The sequence below is a fragment of the Cynoglossus semilaevis genome, chromosome 7 (genome assembly GCF_000523025.1).
Source record: "Cynoglossus semilaevis isolate Cse_v1.0 chromosome 7, Cse_v1.0, whole genome shotgun sequence".
NCBI lineage: Eukaryota > Metazoa > Chordata > Actinopteri > Pleuronectiformes > Cynoglossidae > Cynoglossus > Cynoglossus semilaevis.
In genome coordinates this window covers 11033675-11056144 of record NC_024313.1, presented here as the reverse complement: position 1 = coordinate 11056144, position 22470 = coordinate 11033675, and the positions used below count along the sequence as shown (strand labels likewise).

The following is a 22470-nucleotide window of genomic DNA, read 5'->3' as shown; positions in this document are numbered from 1 at the left end:
GCCATTCTCAGGAGAAGACAAAAGTACTGCCTGTTAAAATAGGCCTCCCTCTCAGCAGGGGGAGCAGAGAGCAGCTGCTGCAGCTGTTCCACCGTCCTCCTCTGAAAACAGCCGCTCCACAACCTTGGTTTTCTCATGTTTTCTTTTTCCATTTTTGGTAGAACATCTTCCACCTCACCATCACATCATCTTCTCATTCGTCGATACTGAAGTCCTTCGACCTTCGACCTTCACAGACCTTTGATGGAAAACAAAGACTTTGGTTCTTTGATGGTTACGCCCTTTCTTTATTTGTTACTGATTTATTTGTGGTTTTTTTTTTTTGGCTTCATACAGTTAGAATCTGCTGAAGTCTGAGAACACCTGAGAAAACCACGGTTGTGTCAGCACCGCGTCATCACCCCGGACCCCCGATCATCACCTCACACACCTCCGTCATGTGACCTCCACATGTCTGAGCTCAGATACCCGCTGCCCTTTTGACACGTGGAGCTATTTTGAAATCCAAACTCCTGTGAGAAGATTTAGAAGCGGCTCCCAGACGAGCACGGCGGCGGCTGCAGGACGGGTGGACAGCGGCCGTCAGGACCCCCACCCTGAGCCTGCTAACGGGGTGGGGGGGGGGCGGCGGCCACCTCGGTTAAGTGCATTCCCAAAGGTCCTGGCCCAAATCCCTGCTTGACCCCGACAGATAAACTGTTCTATGGATAGAACGCCGCAGATTTCTTTTTGCCTTTTAAAATCACGATATGTTTAATATCGTTTGTCAAACGGTTTTAAATACACATTCTAGCGATTTAGCTTAGTTTTTTTTATTAGCTTAGGGCTAGTCACATTTGCTAGCATTTAGCTGCTTATCTTTTGTTATTTAATTGTATATTTTTATTGTTTATATAACAGGAGAAACTTTGGAGCCGGACACTCATATGAGTTCATGCCCAAATCCAGACTCAGGAGTTTTTCATGAGCTTCGACTTCAGCTCTGCTAAAGTTTGACGATAACAGAAGATTCACTATCTTTCGCTGAGCTTCAAGTCTTACATCGCACGAAGCTCTGAGACGTCTGGTCGCCATCACGGTGTTTGGTCTGGACCGCGAGGAGCCTGCACTTCCATGTTCATGAAAGGAGGAGATCAACACATTATGGTCGACCCAGGGCCGGGATGAGGAGACGATAAGATACGGAGAGGCCTCTTCTGTGGGTGACGTTCATGATGAGGCCCAGCAGAGGGTCCAGAGGGGAGACGTCCGACTCTGCAGTCGTTCTGAGGATTCTTTTTATTTGGTTTAATTCACTTTGAAATAATTATAACAAAAATACTAACTGGACAGAGGATTTATACAACTGAAATGTTAGGAATTCAAACTGATTGACTGATGGATGGTTTTTGTTTTTGCTGGGATGATGGAGAACATGTTTGTATTTTTTCACACAGAAACTGCAAAAGGTGTTAAACCACATACTGTTGGTACAAATGGCCTCATGCAAATGAAAGAAAACAAACAAACAAACACAACGAGTGTTGAACCCACGTCAGTTGGTTCAACACTCGTTCAGAACCGAGAAAAACACAACCCACAGCTGGAGTCAAAGATTCCCAGCCTTAATTAGAGACAAATGTGTTTGGAAAACAAACGGGTCGTCGGTGGTCGAGGTCTGGAGGTGAAGTCTCTGATTCCAAAGATGGACTTCTGTTCTTTGACCTGTTCCAGGCTAGCGGCTGTTTACCAGTCCATCGTGGGGTCACAACCATTCACAGAACCAGCATCAGTTACTGCCAGTAATCAAACTGGTGACCTTCCTGCTGTCTAGCAAAGCCACTGACCGCTCTTGCACCGCGTGGTCAGTGAGGTCAAAATGGAAGGACTGAAATGTATTGCCGCCGTCTTTTCTTCCCAGGTTCATTCTGCCTCCGTTTTCCTTCATGTCATTTTATCACCGTGCTGATAAAAGCGACCAGAGCGACTCCAGCACAATACTTCACACTCAGCACTCCCTCCCATCTTATCGTGCCACGCAGCTTGGCCGGACTGGGCAATATAAATCGGACTTGCCCGGTAAAAAGACGCCAGTTCCGTTTTTGGGCACCACTCATTGTTTGGTCTCGGCCCTGTATTTATTTAGATGTAAATCAGTCCGCAGAAGTGTTACGTCCTGTCCCTGCGCAGTGGGCGTTGGACCCGCGCTGATTTGTTGGAGGAAGTCAGTCACGTTGAGATTGGAGATGTGAGATTTGGTTTTCCCTCAGTTATTGATGTGAGGAGGTGACATCATGCAGCCTCGCCCTGCAGGCTGGCAGCAGGACAGAGAGAGAAACACTCCCACACAAACCTCTGGATTATTATTATTATTATTATTGGGCTGTGTGGCTGCCAGTCAGAACCATGGTAAAGGTCACATGGACATGACACCTGGTACTGTACACGGCAGCATTGACCAATATTCATGACCTGATTCACCTTTGTGTCCATATCTAAAATGGAAAGGTATATTTATATATTTCATTAGTATTTTGTCTGTTTGTTTTTCTGTGCAACAATCTGCCCCCTAATTAGTATAATTATCTCATCATGATGTGACCTTCCCTGAAGCACATCATTGGGATTTTAAAAATACCAGAGCCCCATAGTGAGACGAGGCGACACTGTGACCTGTCTCTGTCTCTGCTGGACTGTCAGCTCTGATTACGTTAAATGTGTTTTTTATTAAATTAATTAAATGTGGTTTCTGTTGTTTGCAGAGCATCTTACAGCTACAGCTACAGCTACCCTCTTCTGCATTGCTCTAGAAAAGCAGTAATTACACAAGATGTTCTGGTGCAACTGCTCATCCACAGGCATGGAACTGAATAATGTACAACAGTGACTCGACTTTTTAAAATTTAATTTCCTGCCATCATGACAAACATCATGCACATTTGCGGTTTCATTGTGGGCTGCAAAAATTGGCTGTACCATTCACCATTTGGTATTATTATTATTATTATTATTTTAATTATTATTAATACCAATGGTACTGAATTTTCTTTCTACTAGAATTTGTCGTACTATTTGTCAGTTACTAGTACTATTAGTACTAGTAGTATTAGTACTATTAGCTTCAGTGATACTGTAGTAGTACTATTACTATTAGCTTCAGTGATACTGTAGTACTGATAACAATATTAAAAGCTGTAATATTAACGGGTACAGGGGCAGGTACAAATAATTATATCGTTTAACTAGCAATGTTGTGCTAACTTTCGAGCTTGCGCGTTCCGCGAACGCCAACGTTTTGTCCTCCGCTGGTTTCCGTAGACATTCCCTCACTGTCACTGTCAGTGAAAGTGACAGCAAGCTACTCTGAGCCGCATACTCTGCTGCCGCCTCAGCCATGGAGGAAATCAACAACATTGAAGTGGTTCCGTGCAACGAGTCAAAATATCTGAAACCGCAGAGGTTGCATTACAGCCAGGTGAGTTGTCTTTGTCTTTTTGTATCGCTTTACAGAAGCTGCAGGCTAATTTCAACCCTCCCCCTCCATTCACTTTAACCAGCTAGCTTAGCATATCCGAGCCTTAATTATATCCCTCAAAACAATCGATAAACAACGCCGGGTTCCTATAATTGAACAACAGTTAACGGATACGTCGTATTTATTTACCGTTTGGCATGTCGTGAATCAGCAGTTAAGACTGTTCACATTGTAACCGGAAAGAGACATTTAAATGCTAACGAGCTAACGAACAGTAGCTGACAGCAAGTATTTAGTCTTTTTGTGTTTGAAAACACGTCAACGTGAACACATGCTGCACTGACGACCTTTAACAGAGTTCCGTGTCAAGGAAAGAGGGTTTTTAGTGAGTCCCGTGTGGTTAGTGTGACTGGATCTAACGACTTTAAACAAACCAGGTTTATATTAAGTTAAAGTGACTGTGGGGGCCTCCGCTTTCAACTCCATGGGAAGTTTCTTAATTTAATTGAGGTTATTCTCCCTACGAGTGATTTTTACCACGCAATATTGATCAAATTTGGTTAAAAAAAAACGAACTAAAGCTTCTGTGTGAACTATCCTTCACTGTTACTGTTATGTTTCTCCTAAAGCCATATTTGGAAGTTGTTTACGTGTTGATTTGTTCTTGTGTAAAAATATTGAACTTGATTGAACATTTTATATATGTTATATGTTAAAATAAATGAAAACAGATCTAAGGTACTGCACTTCACTTAGTTTGGGGGTTTGATACTTTGTTAATGCACCTCATTCTAGCCCGGTCTGGGATTTGAACCAGCCACCCTCTGACCCTTTGCCCTTCGGCCTCTTGCTGCCAAAAAGAAAACATTTCTAAAGTGTTCTCATCGTCTCTGACTGAACCAAGCTGCATCTTTTTTTAATGTTATTCATTCACTACTTCGAGGTTGTCCTGAATCATAAGGACGTCTCTCAGACCCAGAGGTAACATTGTGACAGGACAGTGACTAGTGGTGAACTTTGGAACTGTGAGAACTGATGCTGACTCACCAAACCAGGGAAAACAAAATCCAGATTGAAAAAGAAAGAGGAAATCATGCTTGTGTTTCTGTTCTGAGCAGAGATTGCAGTAGAAAATAGGAAGGACTGTGATGAAACCTTATTGCAAACAGGATATTCATCTCACACACACGCACGTGTGGTTATTTTTGTCACATTTAAATGCAGTTTTGCCTGAAGTGTTTTGAAGTATTAAAACCACAGCTGGTTTTAAGAAGCTTTGTTTCCAGTCTGAAAATAGAAGTACCTCGATTCACACCTGTGATGGCTGCTGGTGTCGGGGGCTTAGATTATGGGACGGGTGAGGACGGCAGATGGACGACAAAGGAAGCGATGGCGAGCTGCCTTTCTTTTATCCTGCTCATCTCTCCTGTGCACCTCAGGAGGGTCGATCAGTGATTCCACTCCAAAGGTTTTCTTTAATCAAACCGAGGGAGCATCTCTTCATCGAACCTTTTCATGTTCATCTGCTGCCCTGTCACACACACACATGCACACGCACAAAAACCCACACTGTAAGTAGGCAGCAGATGTAAGAGGCTCTCCTCATCATTAGTCTTTAGTGGTGTTTTTGTCCCCCCCCCTCTCCCCTCCCGTTACAAAGCAGGTGATTTTTCCCTCGTTGACTCCGGCTAGCCCCTCTCATCTAAGCGTTAACGTAGAACCACAAGTTGGTCCTTCAAACTATATAATTGCCTCCCGTTTAGTCGCTGAACGAGTTGAATTATTCATCTGAATTTATTGTCTCGGCCTCTTCAACTTCCACCTAGGGCTGTAACCAGTCGACTGGTCGGTTTATTGGCCGATACGGAGTACACACATACTGTATGTACTCTGTATCCACTTTAGTTGGAGTTGAAAAAAATTATACTCTAAATGCTCATTTTGGAGCCAATAGGGGGAAAAAAGATGATATAAAAATAATTTAGAGCCAATAGGAAAAAAAAGATGATATAAAAATAATTTAGATTGTCATTCCTTTGAACGTTTAGCTCAAATATCCGACTAAACACAGAGTCGCTGTTCCATGGGTTATTGGAAGCACCATTTTAACTCCTTCATTAGATGCTATTTCAACCCAGGCCTAGTGGCCGACAGTGGCTCTGCAGGCAAAGTGTTTTCCCTTCATTACACCCAGAGAGGACATCCATCCTTTATCTACAGTCTGTATACGATGTGTCCTTGACAAGTGTGTCCTTCATACTTAGATGGACCCCGGAGGACGGGTTCCACTGACGGGGGGGGCCAGTATAACGCTGCAGATCCCGTCAGTGCAGGTGCAGTCGTTTTCACCATTGTCCTTCTGGGACATCAGTAGTGGTGATCAGTAGTTCACTGGTTTTAACGGGTGTATCATGCTCAGAGGACGGAGGCTGGAGATGAATTTAAAAAAAAAAAAAAATGGAGTCCATGCGTTGGAAATCAAAGAGATCTATTGTATTTGAAAAGCTTGTTGTTTTTTGTTTTTTTTTGGTGGGGGGGAGTGAGGGGGCGGGCGCTGCAGCTGCCCGCTTCATGGTGTGGTCAACGCAGGAGGTGTGTGATGGTGATTAGACTTTAAGCACCTAAAAGATCAAGACCATACAACCCTCCCTACAATGGCCATTCAAACTGGAGCATTTCTGATGTCCAGAGCCAGAGGGGCCACATTCATTTCAAGGTCCTGTGTCGCCCTGTTCCACCCTCTCTCTCTCTCTCTCTCTCACTCTCACCCTCTCTGCTCTCTCTCCCTTTGGTCTAATCTCTCTCTGTCGTAATCCATGTCCGCCACGATTCTTCATCTCCCTGGGGCTATTCAAGCCGAACCAGCCCACCCCCCCGAGCCCACTGCCCCCCCCCCGCACACTTCTCTCAGCAAGTGGCCTGGGTAATGAGGGGAACCCCACCATCTGTGAGTGTTGACAGGAGTGTGTGTGTGTGTGTGTGTGTGTGTGTGTGTGTGTGTGTGTGTGTGTGTGTGTGTGGTAACACGATGAGTGATTTTTACCTTGAAGGAAGTTGTCGTCCTCTTCAGGTTATTCTGTGTATTTTTGATCTGACGACTGTAAACACTGCAAACTTTCACCTAGAGATTCCTCCCACTCACCGTTGTCAGGGTGCAACGCTGATATTGTGGTATGTTTTTAATACTTTACCTTGGAAAATCTCTCAGAGTTCCCTTGTACAATAAAATAAAAAAAAAAAGATTTGATAATAAAAAACACACGCGTCATTCATCATCCAGAACCAGTTTTTACTGAGTGGCAAGACATAAGAAGTGCAGACCTGCCTCAGTAATAAAGCAGTGATTTATAACACACTTACATACAGAGGTAAACCTTCGTACTGATTTTTGTTTTCGTCGATGAATCAATGGCTTTAGGCGACACATGGAAGAATGATACATATACGTTAGACGCTCACACACATTGTTGGGTTGTGTTTCATGAGACGATGAAAATATGTGTGAGGTTAAAGATCATTTTATTCCAGAATAAATTTTCAACTGTTTTAACCCATATGTTTTTTACGACTAAAGTACTCGTGATTATATGTCGTTCGTTATATACTATTATATATATTTTACATAAATAAAAAAAAGAGCAGTAACTGAACAACAGTGGTTTAGTCTTAGTGTTTAAAGGTTTAAGGTTTAAAGTTTAAGACTATCTTTAAAATCAAAATGATCTTTTTTCCCACAACCAATCAGCTTTTTGTTTAAGATTATTGGACAGGATTGAGTATTGATAAACCCTGTGTTCTAATTGGATCATTTCTGTCAGACGTTATTATGAGTAACTTCATAATTTTCTCTCTGATCTTGGATTAAAACTAAACTATATATACTTCATTATCAGAATGTGACCTCAAGTAAAAACCATATTTTTGCGAAAAAAATCAACTCTTGAGGATGTAAAAAAAATCAACAGTTTGATAGAAACCTGTTGTCAGACCTATGGCAGCCTCGGCTTCCTGCACTTGTTTGACATCACAGCGATATAGTTAATGATGCATGAACAGCATTATCCTGGCTTGGCTTCACATCGAGGCCATGTGCCGGTGAACTGTTCGGTCCTGCACCGGTCGGAGGGTCGTTGATCTGACGTGATTTACAGAAGCGTCTCCTCCTCTTACCAGTAGCGTTTTTATGGAGGAAGATAAAGTTTTATTGGTAAATTATCAGCACCATGCAAATCTCACTGGCTGATTTATATGCAAGTCAAGTTCTTTACGAAGGAACTAGATGTTTTACCTGAAGGCCAACTCAGAGACACAGAGTAACAAGAAGACGCAGACATGAAAGTAATCATTTTCTGGTTGTGTGTTGTAATCGTTGTATAATGTCACAGGTTCTGGTCTTAGAACAGCCGTAAATTATGACAAAGGGAGTTCACATTGGAATGTCTTTGAAAAGACAGTCGTCTCCACTGTCTTCATATGTTCTCAACAATTATGCCTTCCATCAAGTGAATCCAGTGACATCATCAGTCGAGTGGGATTTTTACACCTTTTGTTTCTTGAGGTTCAAAGAGATTAAATGGAAGGATGAAGAAGTGAAATCTAACAAACGTTACAGACCGACGTCGTAGCGTAATCGGAATGTGTCATGTTATCTCTGTTTTTTTTGGGGGGGGGGGATTACAAATTAAACACAATTCAGATTTCCCAGGAAACCTTTGAAGAATATAGAAGTTGTGTCATTTCGCTAATTGAATACAATTAAATCTTTATAAAAGAAATTTCCCCAAAGGCAGAAAATCTAGAAATGGTCTTCTGTTAGTCAGCTCTGAAGTCCTGTTGCTACAACAGAAGCTCTATTAGGTCTCATCTTCTCAGCGTCTTCTACCTCTTCTAATACCACCCTGGGTGGTAGTGATGCTAACGTTGTACTGCGCCACACAAGAGAGCCCCTCATTAAAGGTGAACTAAGCCTTTTGCTGCAGAGCTGTCATGAAGAGGGAGAAAATATACAGCTTAAATTTGAATCCAGGCCATTTTTCCCTGGGCGCAGAAAATGTAGGCCAACTTCAACATATATAAATTGCATGTGAGAGGGTGGGAGGGATTCGTGTGAGGTTGATGGTTCCGTTAAATTTATCACTTGACGCTAATAACTAACGAAAATTAAATTATGTTTGGTCTTGTTTTGTTTTGTGCTCGTTTCCAAAACGACTGGTTCTCAGTGCTGTCTGATAAATGATGTTTCAACGCTGTACGATTCTGGTTTAACTGCAGACTTCATTGCCAGTCGTTGGTAAAGATCTTATCTTATCATACCCTGATACGATATTTAGGACAACATGATGTGATAATATAAGGTAGTGAGTCGTTACGTGCGGTTGTATTTTTGCGTTTCATATTTGATGTTGATCATGTTCTTTTTCATTATCTGCTGTACATTTGAAGATCTTAAAGGTGCAGTGAGTTGAGAACTCAACATATTTTCACCTGTTTGATTTTTTGTGATATAGTTCGCAACCCTTACGGTATCTCAACGTCTAATGGTGTTTGGTTCATTGACACGTTTGCGTCCCGTACGAAGAGAATTTGCACTTAGCTGTTAGAGGGTAAAGTAAAGTTCAACCTTGCGTAACTCATGCAATTTGTCTTTTGGGTTTTTTTGGGGTTTTTTTTTACACACAATTAACCAGAGTAAATACATCTGGTGACTACTCGTTGGCAACCTAGGTTTTCTGTGTTTGTCAACACACGTTTTCAATCTGTTATCGACTAACAGTCAATTATTGACTTTTTGGAGCAGGTGCAAAGGCATTGACCCTTCGGGTAAATATATTTGCAAATATATCTTAACACAACTCAGGTGCAAAATGTCCAGGTTTGTCTACCTGAACCTCGTGGATCTGTTTTAACTTCAGCCACGATGAATGACAGTAAACCAGACAATCAGGATGTTTGAGAGATCAACTTTTTCTTTCACACTTTCCATAGAGTTAGTAAAGAATGTGTGTGTGTGTGTGTGTCTGCGTGCGTGTGTGTGAGGGACTCTACCCACATATTTTCGATCTCTAATGTCAGAATGTTTTTGACGTCCATTGTGCCTGGTGCACACCTGCATCAGCAGTTCCTTTGTGCTGCTGGCGGTGCAATCAGCTTAGTATCCTTTTGATGCGTTGACGTGACCATGGGGCATGAAAACACTTAGATACAACCTCTGTTTATCCAGCTGAATAATTACAGGACGTGTTTTAGGGTTTAGTCATCGCAACCTGTTCCCTGTAACTCAACCCAGGTCGGACTTTTGTTTCTTTTGTTACTAGGTAGCACAGGAATCAGTCATTCAGTAAAAGTCCTCTGTGTGCAAGTCATTGAATAGAATAGTTGGACCATGATTTGACCACATTTTTTTTTGTTGTTGCTTTTATTTGCTGTAAACTGACAAATTTGAGCAGGTGAAAATTTAAAGGGTGATCAGACAATGCACTTTTACTTGTAATGACAACTCTCTCAGCATTGTAATGTAGTTGTATAAACACTTGAAATTTTTTTTTATTATGAATTAGTTGTAAACATGTAGTCAACAAAGTTTTCTGAACGTCCTCTGATGAGCGCTCCGTGCTTCTCTTCCTTTTGCTCTGCCACTGCACATGTTTTCCTTAGGCGCGGCTTAATTCCAGCGTGCCCAAGCAAGCTCGGGTTATTGGACGGATGTTGTGTTTATACCTCATATAAATGAGCTGCTTTGACATCCCAACACACACAGTCACATCCAACAAAGGGTGTGAGGAGCTGCGGTGCCGCTGATTACATCTGGTTCCACCTGACAACTGTTTGAACACATGGTTTGAATCCAAAGTTGTTAAATCGGTAGCAACTAATCTCGGTGCTGCTTCTGATGTCGTGCTGTTTGAACGGCTGCGACTCTGACAAACCATCACCTGCGCTGATGAAGTTGTGATAAATTGGACCTTTCATTTAACTGTGTTTTTCTGTTATTTCCTTCACAGAACGGCACAAAGAAATTCTGGGACTTCGTGCAAACCCACGACAGGTAAAGGACCATGAATCACACTTCTTCACCTCTGAAATCATCAGGTTTAGCTCGGATTATTATTTGTTTACTTATTTATATTTCTTATACTCTACATCACGTGTCAAACTCAAGGCCCGGGGGCCAACTGCGGCCCGCCCAGTCATTTAGTGTGGTCCACAGGAGTTTAAAAAACATTTAATAAAGTCCACGCAGCAGAGTTTCTTCACCTGATAAACTAAAAGTTTTTGTTTTTATTGAACAGCAATGAACATTATTTGTTACTTGAAAAAATAATAATCAATTGCAGAAACATTGATTAATGCTTTATGGATGAGTTACATCTCTACAGTCTTCCATTTTCTGAGATCTATTTATTTACCCTCATACCCTTCAAGTTGTCGTCCACCAATGTGAGCCATGATAATACAGTGATTTTCCTCAGACCTGGTCTTTGTGTAATTCCGGTGGCCCGTTATTCCACTCCAAGGTGGCGGTAAATGTCAGAGCTTCCCAGGGGGCGCTGTAGGAGAAATATCACACATTTGTGTCAAAGCCATAATTACCAAACTCTGTTTAGCTCGTGGTCCTCTGATACCCCCAGGCAGGTTTCAGGTCATTTAAAGCCTCTTTCCTCCACTCCTGACCCCAGAACGAGGTCCCTGTGAAAAATGGTACCACAGAGACAAAGGCAGTAAAGGAAATACAGCCCACGGGAACATCCAGCTGTTCCTCAGGTGCTAACGTGTTCTCCCCCATCAGACCGCAGTCACTGGAGCCGGGACTGTTTTGCTTTTTTGTTTAAGAGTGCGTGACATTTCTTCTCAGCAGGCGTCTTACGCAAGATGCGACAGTGAAAATGTAAAAGACAGATTGCAGTAAAGAGCAGTCGGGTTGTAAAGGATCGCGAGCTGCTTCTTTGTTACTGGCTAGAACTCACTTCAACCGCTAAAGTATCTAAAGTTTTTTGCTATTGATTTCTCCTAGTTTTACAAAAAAAAAACCCATCTAGTGATACTCTTTTGAAGATCCAGCAAAAAGGATCCTTCGAAGTTCATGCAGGAAGATTTTCCTCCGAGGTTTGGAAGTCGGTAACTTGCCTGTCTGGGTTGGTTTTTTTTTTTTTTCTAAACATCCAAGGATGGAAACCTTGACCTTCACTGATATTTAGAGGGAGGGATTTCCTGAACTTTTAGACCTAATTGTAGTTTTCCACCACTTCTGCCTCTATTGGTTTTGGATTTGATAGGTGACTCGTGGCCTTTAGCTAAATCAGGGTCTTACATGGGCAGTCATCTGAATCTTATCATTTTAACTCAGTTAGTATTTTTAGAGGTCAGTTGCCCACTGGCTCTAAACGACATCATGCATCTTAACCAGCAACAACATATGGGTTGGCCTGAAACTTCTGCAGCTCTCACATGAACCGGAACAGAAAGAGAGGAGAAAGGTACAGAAAAGTTCTGTACCTTTCTCCTCAAAAAAGTCCACAAAACTATTTGTAATATTTTCTAAATGTAGTAATCAAAAAAATGTATGGCTTCAAAGCACCAAGTAATGTATATGTATTTACTCATTTACCCAATTGTGAGTGTAATCATCTATAATTAAGAACAACAGTGTCAGTGCTGTACATCATCGTGCTGTAATGATATATATCAGCCGTCCTCGTCCTGAGGTTACTGTCAAGAAAGACGGGAAAATGCACAAAGACTTCAAAGGATGTTTGTCACTACCTCTGCCGACCAATGAGAGTCTTCATACAAGTCTACATGGATTAGTTTCAGTCTATTTGTAACCCTTAGTCAGATTGAAGTATTACAAATAGGCAGCAAGAGTTTTTTGGGTTTTTTTTTGTGTTTTTTTTTTAAATCCACACTGTAATTAAAAATAAAGAAATAAAACTGCTCCATCGGGGGCAATTTCAAAGACATGTCAGATTAGAAGATGATAGATAACAATTATGACACGCATAAATACTTGACATTTTTTTGACTTACATGACCTACAGGGACAGGTTCTTGGCTGCCTTGTTGCTACAGGTTTGGTGTTAAATATGGACGATAAAGAACTCTTTTACCTCTGGTTTTTCCCCGTGGAAGAGATTTCCTCCGTTGCCCTTCTCCTCTCACTTATAGACCAACGAGAAGTGGCTCGGCACGGAAAGTTAAACGGCGCATGAAGAGTCCTGAGCGTCCGTTTAACCCAGCTTCTTGGTTTAACCATTAGAAAGAATGTTTTTCAGGAGGAAGCTGTAGAACAGCAGAAATGGTGTGGAACCGCACTACAGGACCCGGGTCTGGCCCAGGGGTCTGGCCCAGGGGTCTGGCCCAGGGGCACTGTTGTCATGCCTCGGGCCTGTGTGGTCCACTTTGGGGTTGCCGTGTAACCTTGACCGTTTTTGTGGTCTACAACGGTGTTGAGCTCTCGTACGTCAACCTTGAACCTAGAGTAGACTAGAGTATCTAGGTTGGACAAACTGATAAAAAAAAAAAACAGCTTTTTATTTCTCTAACTGGTTCTTGATTCTGTATTTGACCTTTGATTTGTTCGATAAAACTTGGCATCACAGCTCAAGTCTGAAGGACCAGGAGTTCTCATTAGTGATCAGCTTCTGTTTTTAATGGTGGAGTCTTTTCAGTTTTCCATCCTTGAAGGTGTGTTCATCAACTTCTGCACAAGAATAATGTGTAGAACATGATGAACTTGATGCATAATCACTCTTAATAGAAGGTCTTTTTCTTGAGTTCATTCGTCAAACAATAACTAGCGAGATCACTGAGCCTTGAGGACGTTAACAAACAAAACCCTTTCTTTTTTTTAAGCACTTGAACAAGAAAATTTCTTTTTCTGGAAGTTGAATGACAGATGAATCCCAGTGAGTCTTTAATTTCCTGGAGGTTGAATGACAGATGAATCCCAGTGAGTGTGTAAAAAGTCAAATGTTCTTGACAAGCGCTGACAGGCCACGGCAAGAAAGGTCACTTGTTAGATTTGCACGCCGGCAGAAAAGCCCACATTTGTCTTTGTTTGAAATGCCCAGTATGAATAGAAGACTGATATTAAATCAGCTTCCCTGGTGCTGCTGCTACGTGAACGGAGTTGTAAGAGCAACCTCCTGGTTGTTTCTCACCATGGGAAAGACAGGGCAGGGCTTCCTGCCGCCTCAGACACATCCGTTTTCCCAGCACAGTCCCCGAGTCTCGAGTCTCCACTGGCAGCGACAGTCGCACTCCAACACACTGGAGCCCACAGCTGCCTCCACACGTTTGACTGGAAGCCCTTGAAGAAGAAGTCTGAGTGCTGAGTCATCGACGCATGTCACGCTTTGTTTTTATCACATGATGCATTTTCATACACGTGTGGGTTTTTTTTTTTTTGTCATCTTGTGTCATTTGAGAGTTTATGATACATCAGTCGTGGCGTACAGATATCTGCTGTTACCGTACAGCGGCCCGGACGTTGTGATTCACACAACGTTTCGAAAGTGATGCCCGCGGTTGCGACATGTCGTGCCCACATTCCTGTGTTTGTGTGTTGGTTGACAACAACAAAGAAAAGTGTCAGTCATGAGCAGGGAGTTTCCTCCTAAACCAAAACAGTTCCTGCCTCTCTCATCTGGAGTTTTAACGCCACCAGCTGACAGCGTTTTACAGTTGGAAATAACGCGTCATTCCAACACGTAGAACTGTTCAGATGAACCGACACGCAGCAGAAAGTTTACACTGTGGCACAATCTTAGAGGAGCGCTGAGCAGCGTGACACAGCCCATCCTCATGACATGAGTTGTTGCTAGAGTGGTTTCAAAAGTGGGGGTTGGGACCCCAGGAGGGCCGTGCAGCTACTGTGTAGAGGTAGAGAGCAGTGAAAATCAGTTTTAAATATTTACTATGTTTGAACTGGTTTGTAATTTTATTCTTTTGTTCAGTGTGAAGAGCAGATTTGTTTGGCAAAAACCGTTCATTGGAGGCACTAGCTGTGATACTGTAGGCCTGGGGTGTCAAATCTGTGGCCCGTGGGCCAAAACCTGCCCGCTAGTTGGTTCAATTAGGCCTGCTTGATACATTAGATGGTTCAATTAGGCCTGCTTGATACATTTTGGGAATAGAGAACGCACAAATACCTCATCTTTGTGACGTTTTGTAGAATTATGTTTCATTAAATATTTTCTAATACACTTATTTGCATGAAAAAAGGGGAAAAACATGGACTTACTGTTATTTATAGGTAATTGTGTTATGATTGTACTGGTGACTCTCCCAGGGACACATCAGAATGTGGACTAGCATCTCTAGCATCTGTCTATGAGAAGGCTAGAAGACTGAGGAAGGGTCCGTCATGTTACTCATGTTAATCCCAAATGAAGTCTTATTCCAGATGACGTGGTCACCGTTTGCTAACCCACTTTCTTCTGCTCTCCTCAGTGTATCAGTGCTGATCTTCAACACCACCTCACATTGTTTTGTCCTCGTCAAGCAGTTCCGTCCAGGTACGTTTCCAACACACAAAGCCAGTACTGTGCAGTACCGTTTGTTCATTCTTGTTCTTGTCACCGTCACAGATCTGGATTGTTGTACATCCTGTGGGCACTTTCACTAAACTGCATTACACTACAGTCACTGTTTATTCTACTGGGCCTTTGGTAACAATGCAGCCTCTTAAATAGACTCCACGAAGGCCCCATACAAAGCTGCCTCACCTCCTTTGTCAGGAGCCACCAGGGACCGCTACACACGGCACTGGGCTAAATTCAAGGAAGTCTGGGCACTGATATACTGATATATTTTCTTCCTCTAATCGTTCACTGCTGTGTGGGGGTGGGCGGGACGGAGGGGGAGACGGGGGAGGGGGGAGCGATCTGTCATGTATTCTAAAGAAATCAGTTTGTCCTCGGCCAAGAATGGAGTTTATTTCTAAACAGGGAGTGTACGATCTATCAGTCCGTTTAATGATATCACAAAACAAACGTGTAAAAATATATCAACGTTCAGAGTTTTTCCCCCCGCAGGAAATTGATCAGGATACGTGTTAAGTAAACACTGATATCGTATTGTTTTGATATCTGGATCGTGTGGGAGGTTTTTTTTTTCCCATATATTTCTTCTAAAATGATGTCATACCTGAGATGAAGTCAAGTGTCATTTTTATTATTACAGTCAGGGTTTAAACAAAAAAAACTGTTTCAGTTCTTTGTGGAAAAAAATGACTGACTAACTGTTAGAGTTCTTTGTGGAAAAAAATGACTGACTTGACTTTCCTTATTTACACCAATCAGCCGTGTATATGAATGAGTGGGAAAAGAAGAAGAGATTGTCGTCTCCCTCTGCTGAAACAACTGAAGAAGAGGGCGCTGACGCCGCAGCGCCGGAGTCCAAGGAAGAGCAGTCGGCCTCAGAGGGAGACGACGGCTCTTCTCCGTGGCCTCCAGCCTCCACGGGCGTCACCTACGAGCTCTGTGCGGGGCTGGTGGACAAGCCTGACCTCTCCCTGGAGGAGATCGCCCGGCAGGAGGTGCTGGAGGAGTGTGGCTACGACGTTCCCGTCTCCAAGCTGAGGAAGATAACGTCCTACAGGTGAGGTGGGGGAACAACTGCGAAGAACAACACTTTACTTTTACTGCAGCGTCTTTTAGGTAATTACTGTGGTACGTATAACGTCTGCCCACCTCAACCAGAGAGAGCTGCTAGTCCTGGGTTCGATTCCCAGAGGAAACACATACCTGTATCATATCAGCAGATTTGTTTCTGTGTGGGGTTAGAGTTCAGGTCTTCAGTCATCCGTGACAGTCCATTCTTGTAAGGATTAAAAACGCAATTGAATATCTGAGGTGCTAACTCGGTCTGAATCTGTACCTGCGGTCACTGAGCTCTGAGCTCAGGCTGGAAGCCTGCAGTCACTGAGCTCTGAGCTCAGGCTGGAAACTGAAAAGAAGTTCATCCGTAACGAGCGGACTAGAGTGTTTTCTGACTTTGTTAAAGTTAATACACCAACTAATGACATTCCTTGTACACGGTGTACTCTGTGCGAGTCACGTCGTTCTGCTCTGTGGTAAATCACTGACGCAGCTCTAATCTGTGGTTCCACAGATTCACGTCCAACAGACGATTCAAGCTCGAGTTCGAGCTGAATTTCAGGGTTAAAGTCGAGATTCCACCGTTATCACTGGCACCACATCGAACGCTTGTGTTTAATTAATCAAAAATGTTTGGTTGGGAAAAAAAACATGGCAGGATTGAAGTACATAGCCTGCAGTCACAGCTGACAGCTTTTTGGAGGAAGTCCCTGAGCAATAAAGATCTGGAGAGATTTGTGGTCTCGAAGTGAAAGTAGAAAGAGAGAAGGATGGGGTGAGCCATCAGTCTCTGTCAGAGGGGTGAGGACGACGAGAGCGTGTCCCACATCACAACAGCAGCACCTGGCCAGCTCCCACCGACGCCTCGGCCTTTGATTCTGACTGTTGCCCCTGCTGCGGCTGTTGGTGTCGTCTGTGGTCGATGTTATGTTTTGGCTGCGACTCTTTTCCCGCAGACGAATATCATCTTAACCCCCACGACCCCCATGAGGGTGGTTCTGACAGAGTGTGACAGGGTGGTGATGACATTTGGTAACTGCAGCTGAAGTCGAGGGTCTCAGGATTCTGCAGCAGAACTTGTTTTATGGAGGGTGATGGAGGACTGAGGTCCGTTGTCTCCACTGGATCAATCAGTGTAATAATAATGACACCATGAGGAGACGGATGTGCTCCAACAGGATGTGTCTGTCAGCTCCGCAGCTGCTCTTCTAATCTTATGGGCAACAGTCATTGGATCAAGTCAAACAGATCAGTTTGATCCGAACATTTGGATCCTGGTCTGATCCAGACGTAATCCCAAAACAGTTTCACCTAATAACAGTTCTTCTTCTTCTTCTTTTTTTCTTCCTTCTTCTTCTGCTTCCCCTTCCTTCTTTTTCTTTTCCTTCTTCTTCTTCTTTTCCTTCTTCCGTCTCCTTCTTCCGTCTCCTTCTTCTTTTCCTTCTTCTTCTGCTTCTTCTTCTTCTTCTTTTTCTTCTTTTCAGGATCTGTTTCATCACTGTTTACATGCTTCTTCCCTCATTTTGAAATCGGTACTGATTGAGTTGATTGGTCATCGTTTCCAGAGTTTTCCGTGTCCTTTTTAATGACTACTTCATCAACGTTTTAGTCATTTAGTTTTCGCTTGGGAGTCATATTTGAAAGGAGGTTTTTTCGGTCTTGTTCTCTGTTACTAACCTGAGTTGACAAACCAAGTCTCGTTCTCTGTTACTAACCTGAGTTGACAACTGGACTGACAACATGTTCTCTGACGACGAGACAAAGAATGATCGTTTTCATTTCTGTGTTTCCCGCCTCTCAGGTCGGGGGTAGGTATATCAGGAGCCAAGCAGACCATGTTTTACGCTGAGGTGTCCGACGACACCCGTGTGAGTGCAGGTGGCGGCGAGCCTCGAGAGGGGGAGCTGATCGAGGTGATCAAAGTCCCTCTGCACGAGGCCATGACGTTCGCCTACAACGATAGTATCCCCAAAACCATGGGCGTCATCTTTGGCTTCATCTGGTTCCACAATAACATGTCCCCCAAGTACAAGATCTCAACCAATGTCTAACAAGTCATTTACATTTAAAAAAAAAAAAGAAGAAGAAGCCATTCTAGTGGAGATGAAGTGAAACGCTGACACGGCTCACCTTCTGTCGCAGGGCGGCCTGGTGTCTGTGTTTGTTTCGGTTCATCTACCTGATACTCATTATTTTCCCTTAAATAACTCAGATTTTGCCATAGCTGCTGTCGGTCACTTTGAATTCTTTTTTAGGGTTTTTTACTTGTTTTGGTTTTTTGGTTTTTTAATGAGATGATTTTGATGGAGAAGAAAATGGATGAACGTCACATATTCAGTGGTCCACGTGTTATACAGTACTTGCAGATTTTGAATGTTGTTCCAGCGACACCTTCTATTTGTTGCTACATCCGTTTGACATCAGCTGTGACATCATCACACATTTCTGCATCATATGGCCGGATTCTATATTTAAAACCTGTTGTAATCATTGCGCACATTGTCAAATGGATAGTCCCATGTAATGTGAACTACCCACAATGCAGTGTCCATAGTTTGTATAGAAGAACTGGACGCTGTGGTCGCTCTGTGTTGATAAACTAGTCACAGTTCCATTGGCTCTTGATGGGAATTGCACCTCAAACCTCTGAAGTAATAATGTCCACCAAGCTCCGCCGCATGGCTTCAGGTATCGTCATGTCGTCGATTCACCTGTGGTGAATTATTTAACTGAAAACACATGGTAGAGCACAACGAGAACAAAAAAATGTCCCTCTCACTCAGAGGGTTCGGACTTTCATCTTTAGGAAAAGTTAGGTTTTTTTGGCTAGCTGAACGGCTAGCTCCATTTCTCAAATACATTTTATGTGTGTTGCTGGTTAGCTCTGGTCCGCTAACGTTTATTGCACTTGTGTATTGCACTGCAGTCATGAAGAGAATTGTTCCTAATATGTCGGATTCCCAACGTTGGAAGTGTCTATCCGTGTTCTCTGACTCTAATCCCACCACTTTGAGACATGGAGATTATCAGATGTTTTGAAAAGAAACAGTGGAGTGTTCCTTTAAGCCATGATCCAGTAATGCAAAAACTATGCTCTTTGATTGTGGGGCCGTGTAAAGACCAAGGATTTGAGGAGTGTTTTTACACAGCCGCTGCTTCGTGTTCTGACACGCCTTCAATTAATTTATCAGATCCACAGCCTCTGAGCAATATCTTTACGGTGTCCCCCGAGCTACACACAATCACTCAGAGCTGCCGCTGAACTCCACTCGCTCCCTGGTGGAAATCCTTCAGTGGCATTTAACGTGTCAAACAGAAGAAGCCCAGCACACCTACCTCAGCACTGAGGGCCTAATTTACACTTCTCACAGTCCTGGCTTCCAGCCCATAAGACGATAATTGCAGACAATTTTCACACTTTTGCATCGAGGCAGGAATCCAACCATCGACAGTGTTTCACCTTATCAAGACATGGATTACATACATTTTTGTCTAAGCCTTGACTTTGACTTATTGCGAGACGTAAACTTGAAATCCTGCAGCGTTTTAGAAGAATTTTAATGTTGAAAAATTAGACCCAGGACGTTTTAGCTTGCAGCTGAATCTTTTTGACACTTGTGCAGGCACAGAGGCATTAGTGTTCTTCCAGCAACGTCGTAGGTAAAACTGCTGTGTTTCAGAGATTGTAAATCATTATTTGTCATGTTAGGGTTTAGGTTTAGGGTTTAGTTGACTTTACTTCCCAACCGCCAACTACAGTCACCGACTTCTGTCGCTGTCGTCCTCACATTTCGTACTAGCCGAACTGAATCAGTGCAGAGAAACCACCATGTTAAAAAAAATACGATCACAGCGTCACATTTCTGAGATCCACCTCATTCGCATCAAGAGACGGAGAATTGTGTATTTCTGTTAGCTAACAGAGCTAACTTTTAAGACTAGTTAGTCCATAATTAGCCTCAAAACCTGTACGATCTGCTTTTGAACACAGGGCGACATAATTACAAAGTAGCTCGAGGTTCGTAGTTAAAGCTGTTAGCCTTTTTTTTTCCAAAAGCCGTGGTTAGGGGTAATTTTTGCAATTTTTTCCTAGGCCTGTTGGGGCATCACTGGCATCAAACCTGCATTCATTACAATCAGTTCAGGTTTCAGGTATTCTGAGTCATAAACCATGATAAAAAAGAGATGAAGTCATTTTTAGATTTGATGTTTTTAAACCTCAGGTCCGTTCAGGGGAAACCACTAAAGGTGATGACCAGCAACTGAAGAACTTACACAAACTTCTAAAGTGAATCGTATTCTCCGCGTTCGAGGGCTGATACTTTATTATTATTATTATTATTATTGTTATTATTGTTAGCATGCAGTCGATTACAACTTCTTAAATTTAGTTGTTTCACACTGTAAAAAAATATGCAATTTATTAAATCTAATGATTCAGTTCTGTGGTTCAGTGTAACAGCCACAGGAGGTGTCAAAGAGCCGTTTACGTCAACGCTGAGCCAAGGATTTAACCCCGCGGTGACTTTCTCTGCCGTCTCAGTTGGACTGGTCTCGGCGCACCAGCAGTTTGTAGATGTTAGAAAATGTGTGTGAAAGCAGCGTGATTAAAATTATACAACACAATACTGCTCCAAATATCTTAGAAAAAATCAATCTTCAAACATTACAAAAAATGTTTTAATCAGAATCCATTAATTATGACTTCACTTGTTTTTTTTGTTTTTTTTTGTATAATTCCCATAATTATACAACACAATACTGCTCAAAATATCTTAGAAAAAAATCAATCTTTAAACATTACAAATTATGTTTTAATCAAAATCCATAAATTATGACTTCACTTGTTTTTTGTTTTTTTTTGTATAATTCCCAGATTTTTGAGGAACAGCTGACAATCATTTATCAACAGCTCTGAACTGTCGTGGTATGTTTTTTCTAATCGTCACAAATGTGAGAAGACGTTACGTCCGACATCTCACTGCGGTTGTGTAGAACCACGTGAGCCCCAAACCCAACACTTTTAGCCTATTTTTTACTCAAAGTGCATGTGAATACATATATATGCATTTAATTCTAAAGCCATATATATGTGTATGTTAACTCTATGTTACGCTCCACTGTTACCAACCATCTTCTTTGTCGACGCAGGATGTGAATAATGATTATTAGAGCAGTTTAAATGTTGTCAATGATCGTGTGTCCAACACGTTACTGTTCTCTCAGGAGTAATGAAATATCCAGACCTGTTGTTTGACACACCCGAGCGGTGTCTCCTTAAGATCTAGATCATGTTGCGTCACACTTGTAAAGATATTTTGAGCACCTTAACGGGTTAGAACTAGGACCTGGGAACCAGCGCTTTAGCATGTGTTGCAAAATGTATTCATGATGAAGCAGCAGTTGGTAATCGCTCTCGTTAGGGTCGGATCAACTCTACAGATATTTAGTCACACTGAGTGTTTTAGCTAATGCTGAAGTTCGCAGCTATGTTAATGAGAGGAACCTGAAACTAGAGTCTGGACTTTCCTTCATCTAAAGCTTTTTTTTTTTCTTTAAAAAGCCATTATAAAGCAACACGATGTAACTGCTGCTTCTTTGCTGTCCTTGAATCACACAGTGTTGAAAACTGACCTCAGTTCAGCATTATGCTCTGATTTGCTGGATCTGCTTCAGGCAGCTAATTATGCTAATCATGATTCCTCCACTTTTATCTCTACATTTTAAACTATTCATTCCACAGCGCTTTTTTTGTTTGTTTTTTTTAACTGAAAAGATGCAGATTTGTAAACCGTCCCCCTTTTCACAACAACGTCATTGGACAAAACCAAGAAGTGGCCGTCGACTGTTGCCTCCGTCTGTGAGTTCTCATGTGTTATTTTGTGGCTTGTTTGAAATGGTTGATGTAAATATAAATCATTGGCACAAACCCACCCAAAGGAGGCAGCGGTGGACCCAGCGACTGTTTTGTCGTTGTGCGCCTAAATTGTTCATTTTCTCTATGGACTTTGGTGCAGGAGATTTATCCGTCCTGATATCCAGCCACTCGTTCCTTTGGCCTAATGCTTCCTTTTCATTAGAATATTTTTGGGATGTTCCCTGTATTGGACGTTTCTACCTCGAACACTCAGGCACAGGATGGAGAAAACGACATTTTTCCTTTTTATCCTTTCGTTTGGCAGTGACATATCAACGTCTGTGTTGTGTTTGTGGCAGAACTTCATCAAATTCCTCACGGCTCTGCTGTAGTTGCTTCTTCAACGCTGACCATTGTTTGGCATAAATGATGTGTGACATTGATTTTCAAGGTGCTACGTGTACAATTATTTGTATTTCATTCATGGCTGTTCAATTGGGACTGAAACCAATCACCTCTGTTGATCGTTTCATTCAAAATTTAGCGAGGATTTAGCTGAGATT

At 42.4% G+C, this 22470-nt stretch overlaps 1 protein-coding gene across 1 annotated transcript; it reads left to right on the top strand.

The window, feature by feature from the left end:
• The first annotated feature begins 3221 nt into the window (after positions 1-3221).
• On the top strand, positions 3222-19796 carry nudt14 (nudix (nucleoside diphosphate linked moiety X)-type motif 14). Its single transcript, XM_008313425.3, has 5 exons — positions 3222-3454; positions 10456-10499; positions 14903-14967; positions 15754-16051; positions 17852-19796. Exons 1-5 carry the CDS (start codon positions 3374-3376, stop codon positions 18099-18101), a joined length of 738 nt encoding a protein of 245 aa, XP_008311647.1. The 5' UTR covers positions 3222-3373; the 3' UTR covers positions 18102-19796.
• Positions 19797-22470: the final 2674 nt, after the last annotated feature.

Coding starts and splice junctions, on each gene's coding strand:
- nudt14 (XM_008313425.3), top strand. CDS start 3,374: ATGGAGGAAATCAACAACATTGAAGTGGTTCCGTGCAACGAGTCAAAA. Junction 10,500..14,902: donor TTCGTGCAAACCCACGACAG/GTAAAGGACCAT, acceptor TGCTCTCCTCAG/TGTATCAGTGCTGATCTTCA. Junction 14,968..15,753: donor CGTCAAGCAGTTCCGTCCAG/GTACGTTTCCAA, acceptor TACACCAATCAG/CCGTGTATATGAATGAGTGG.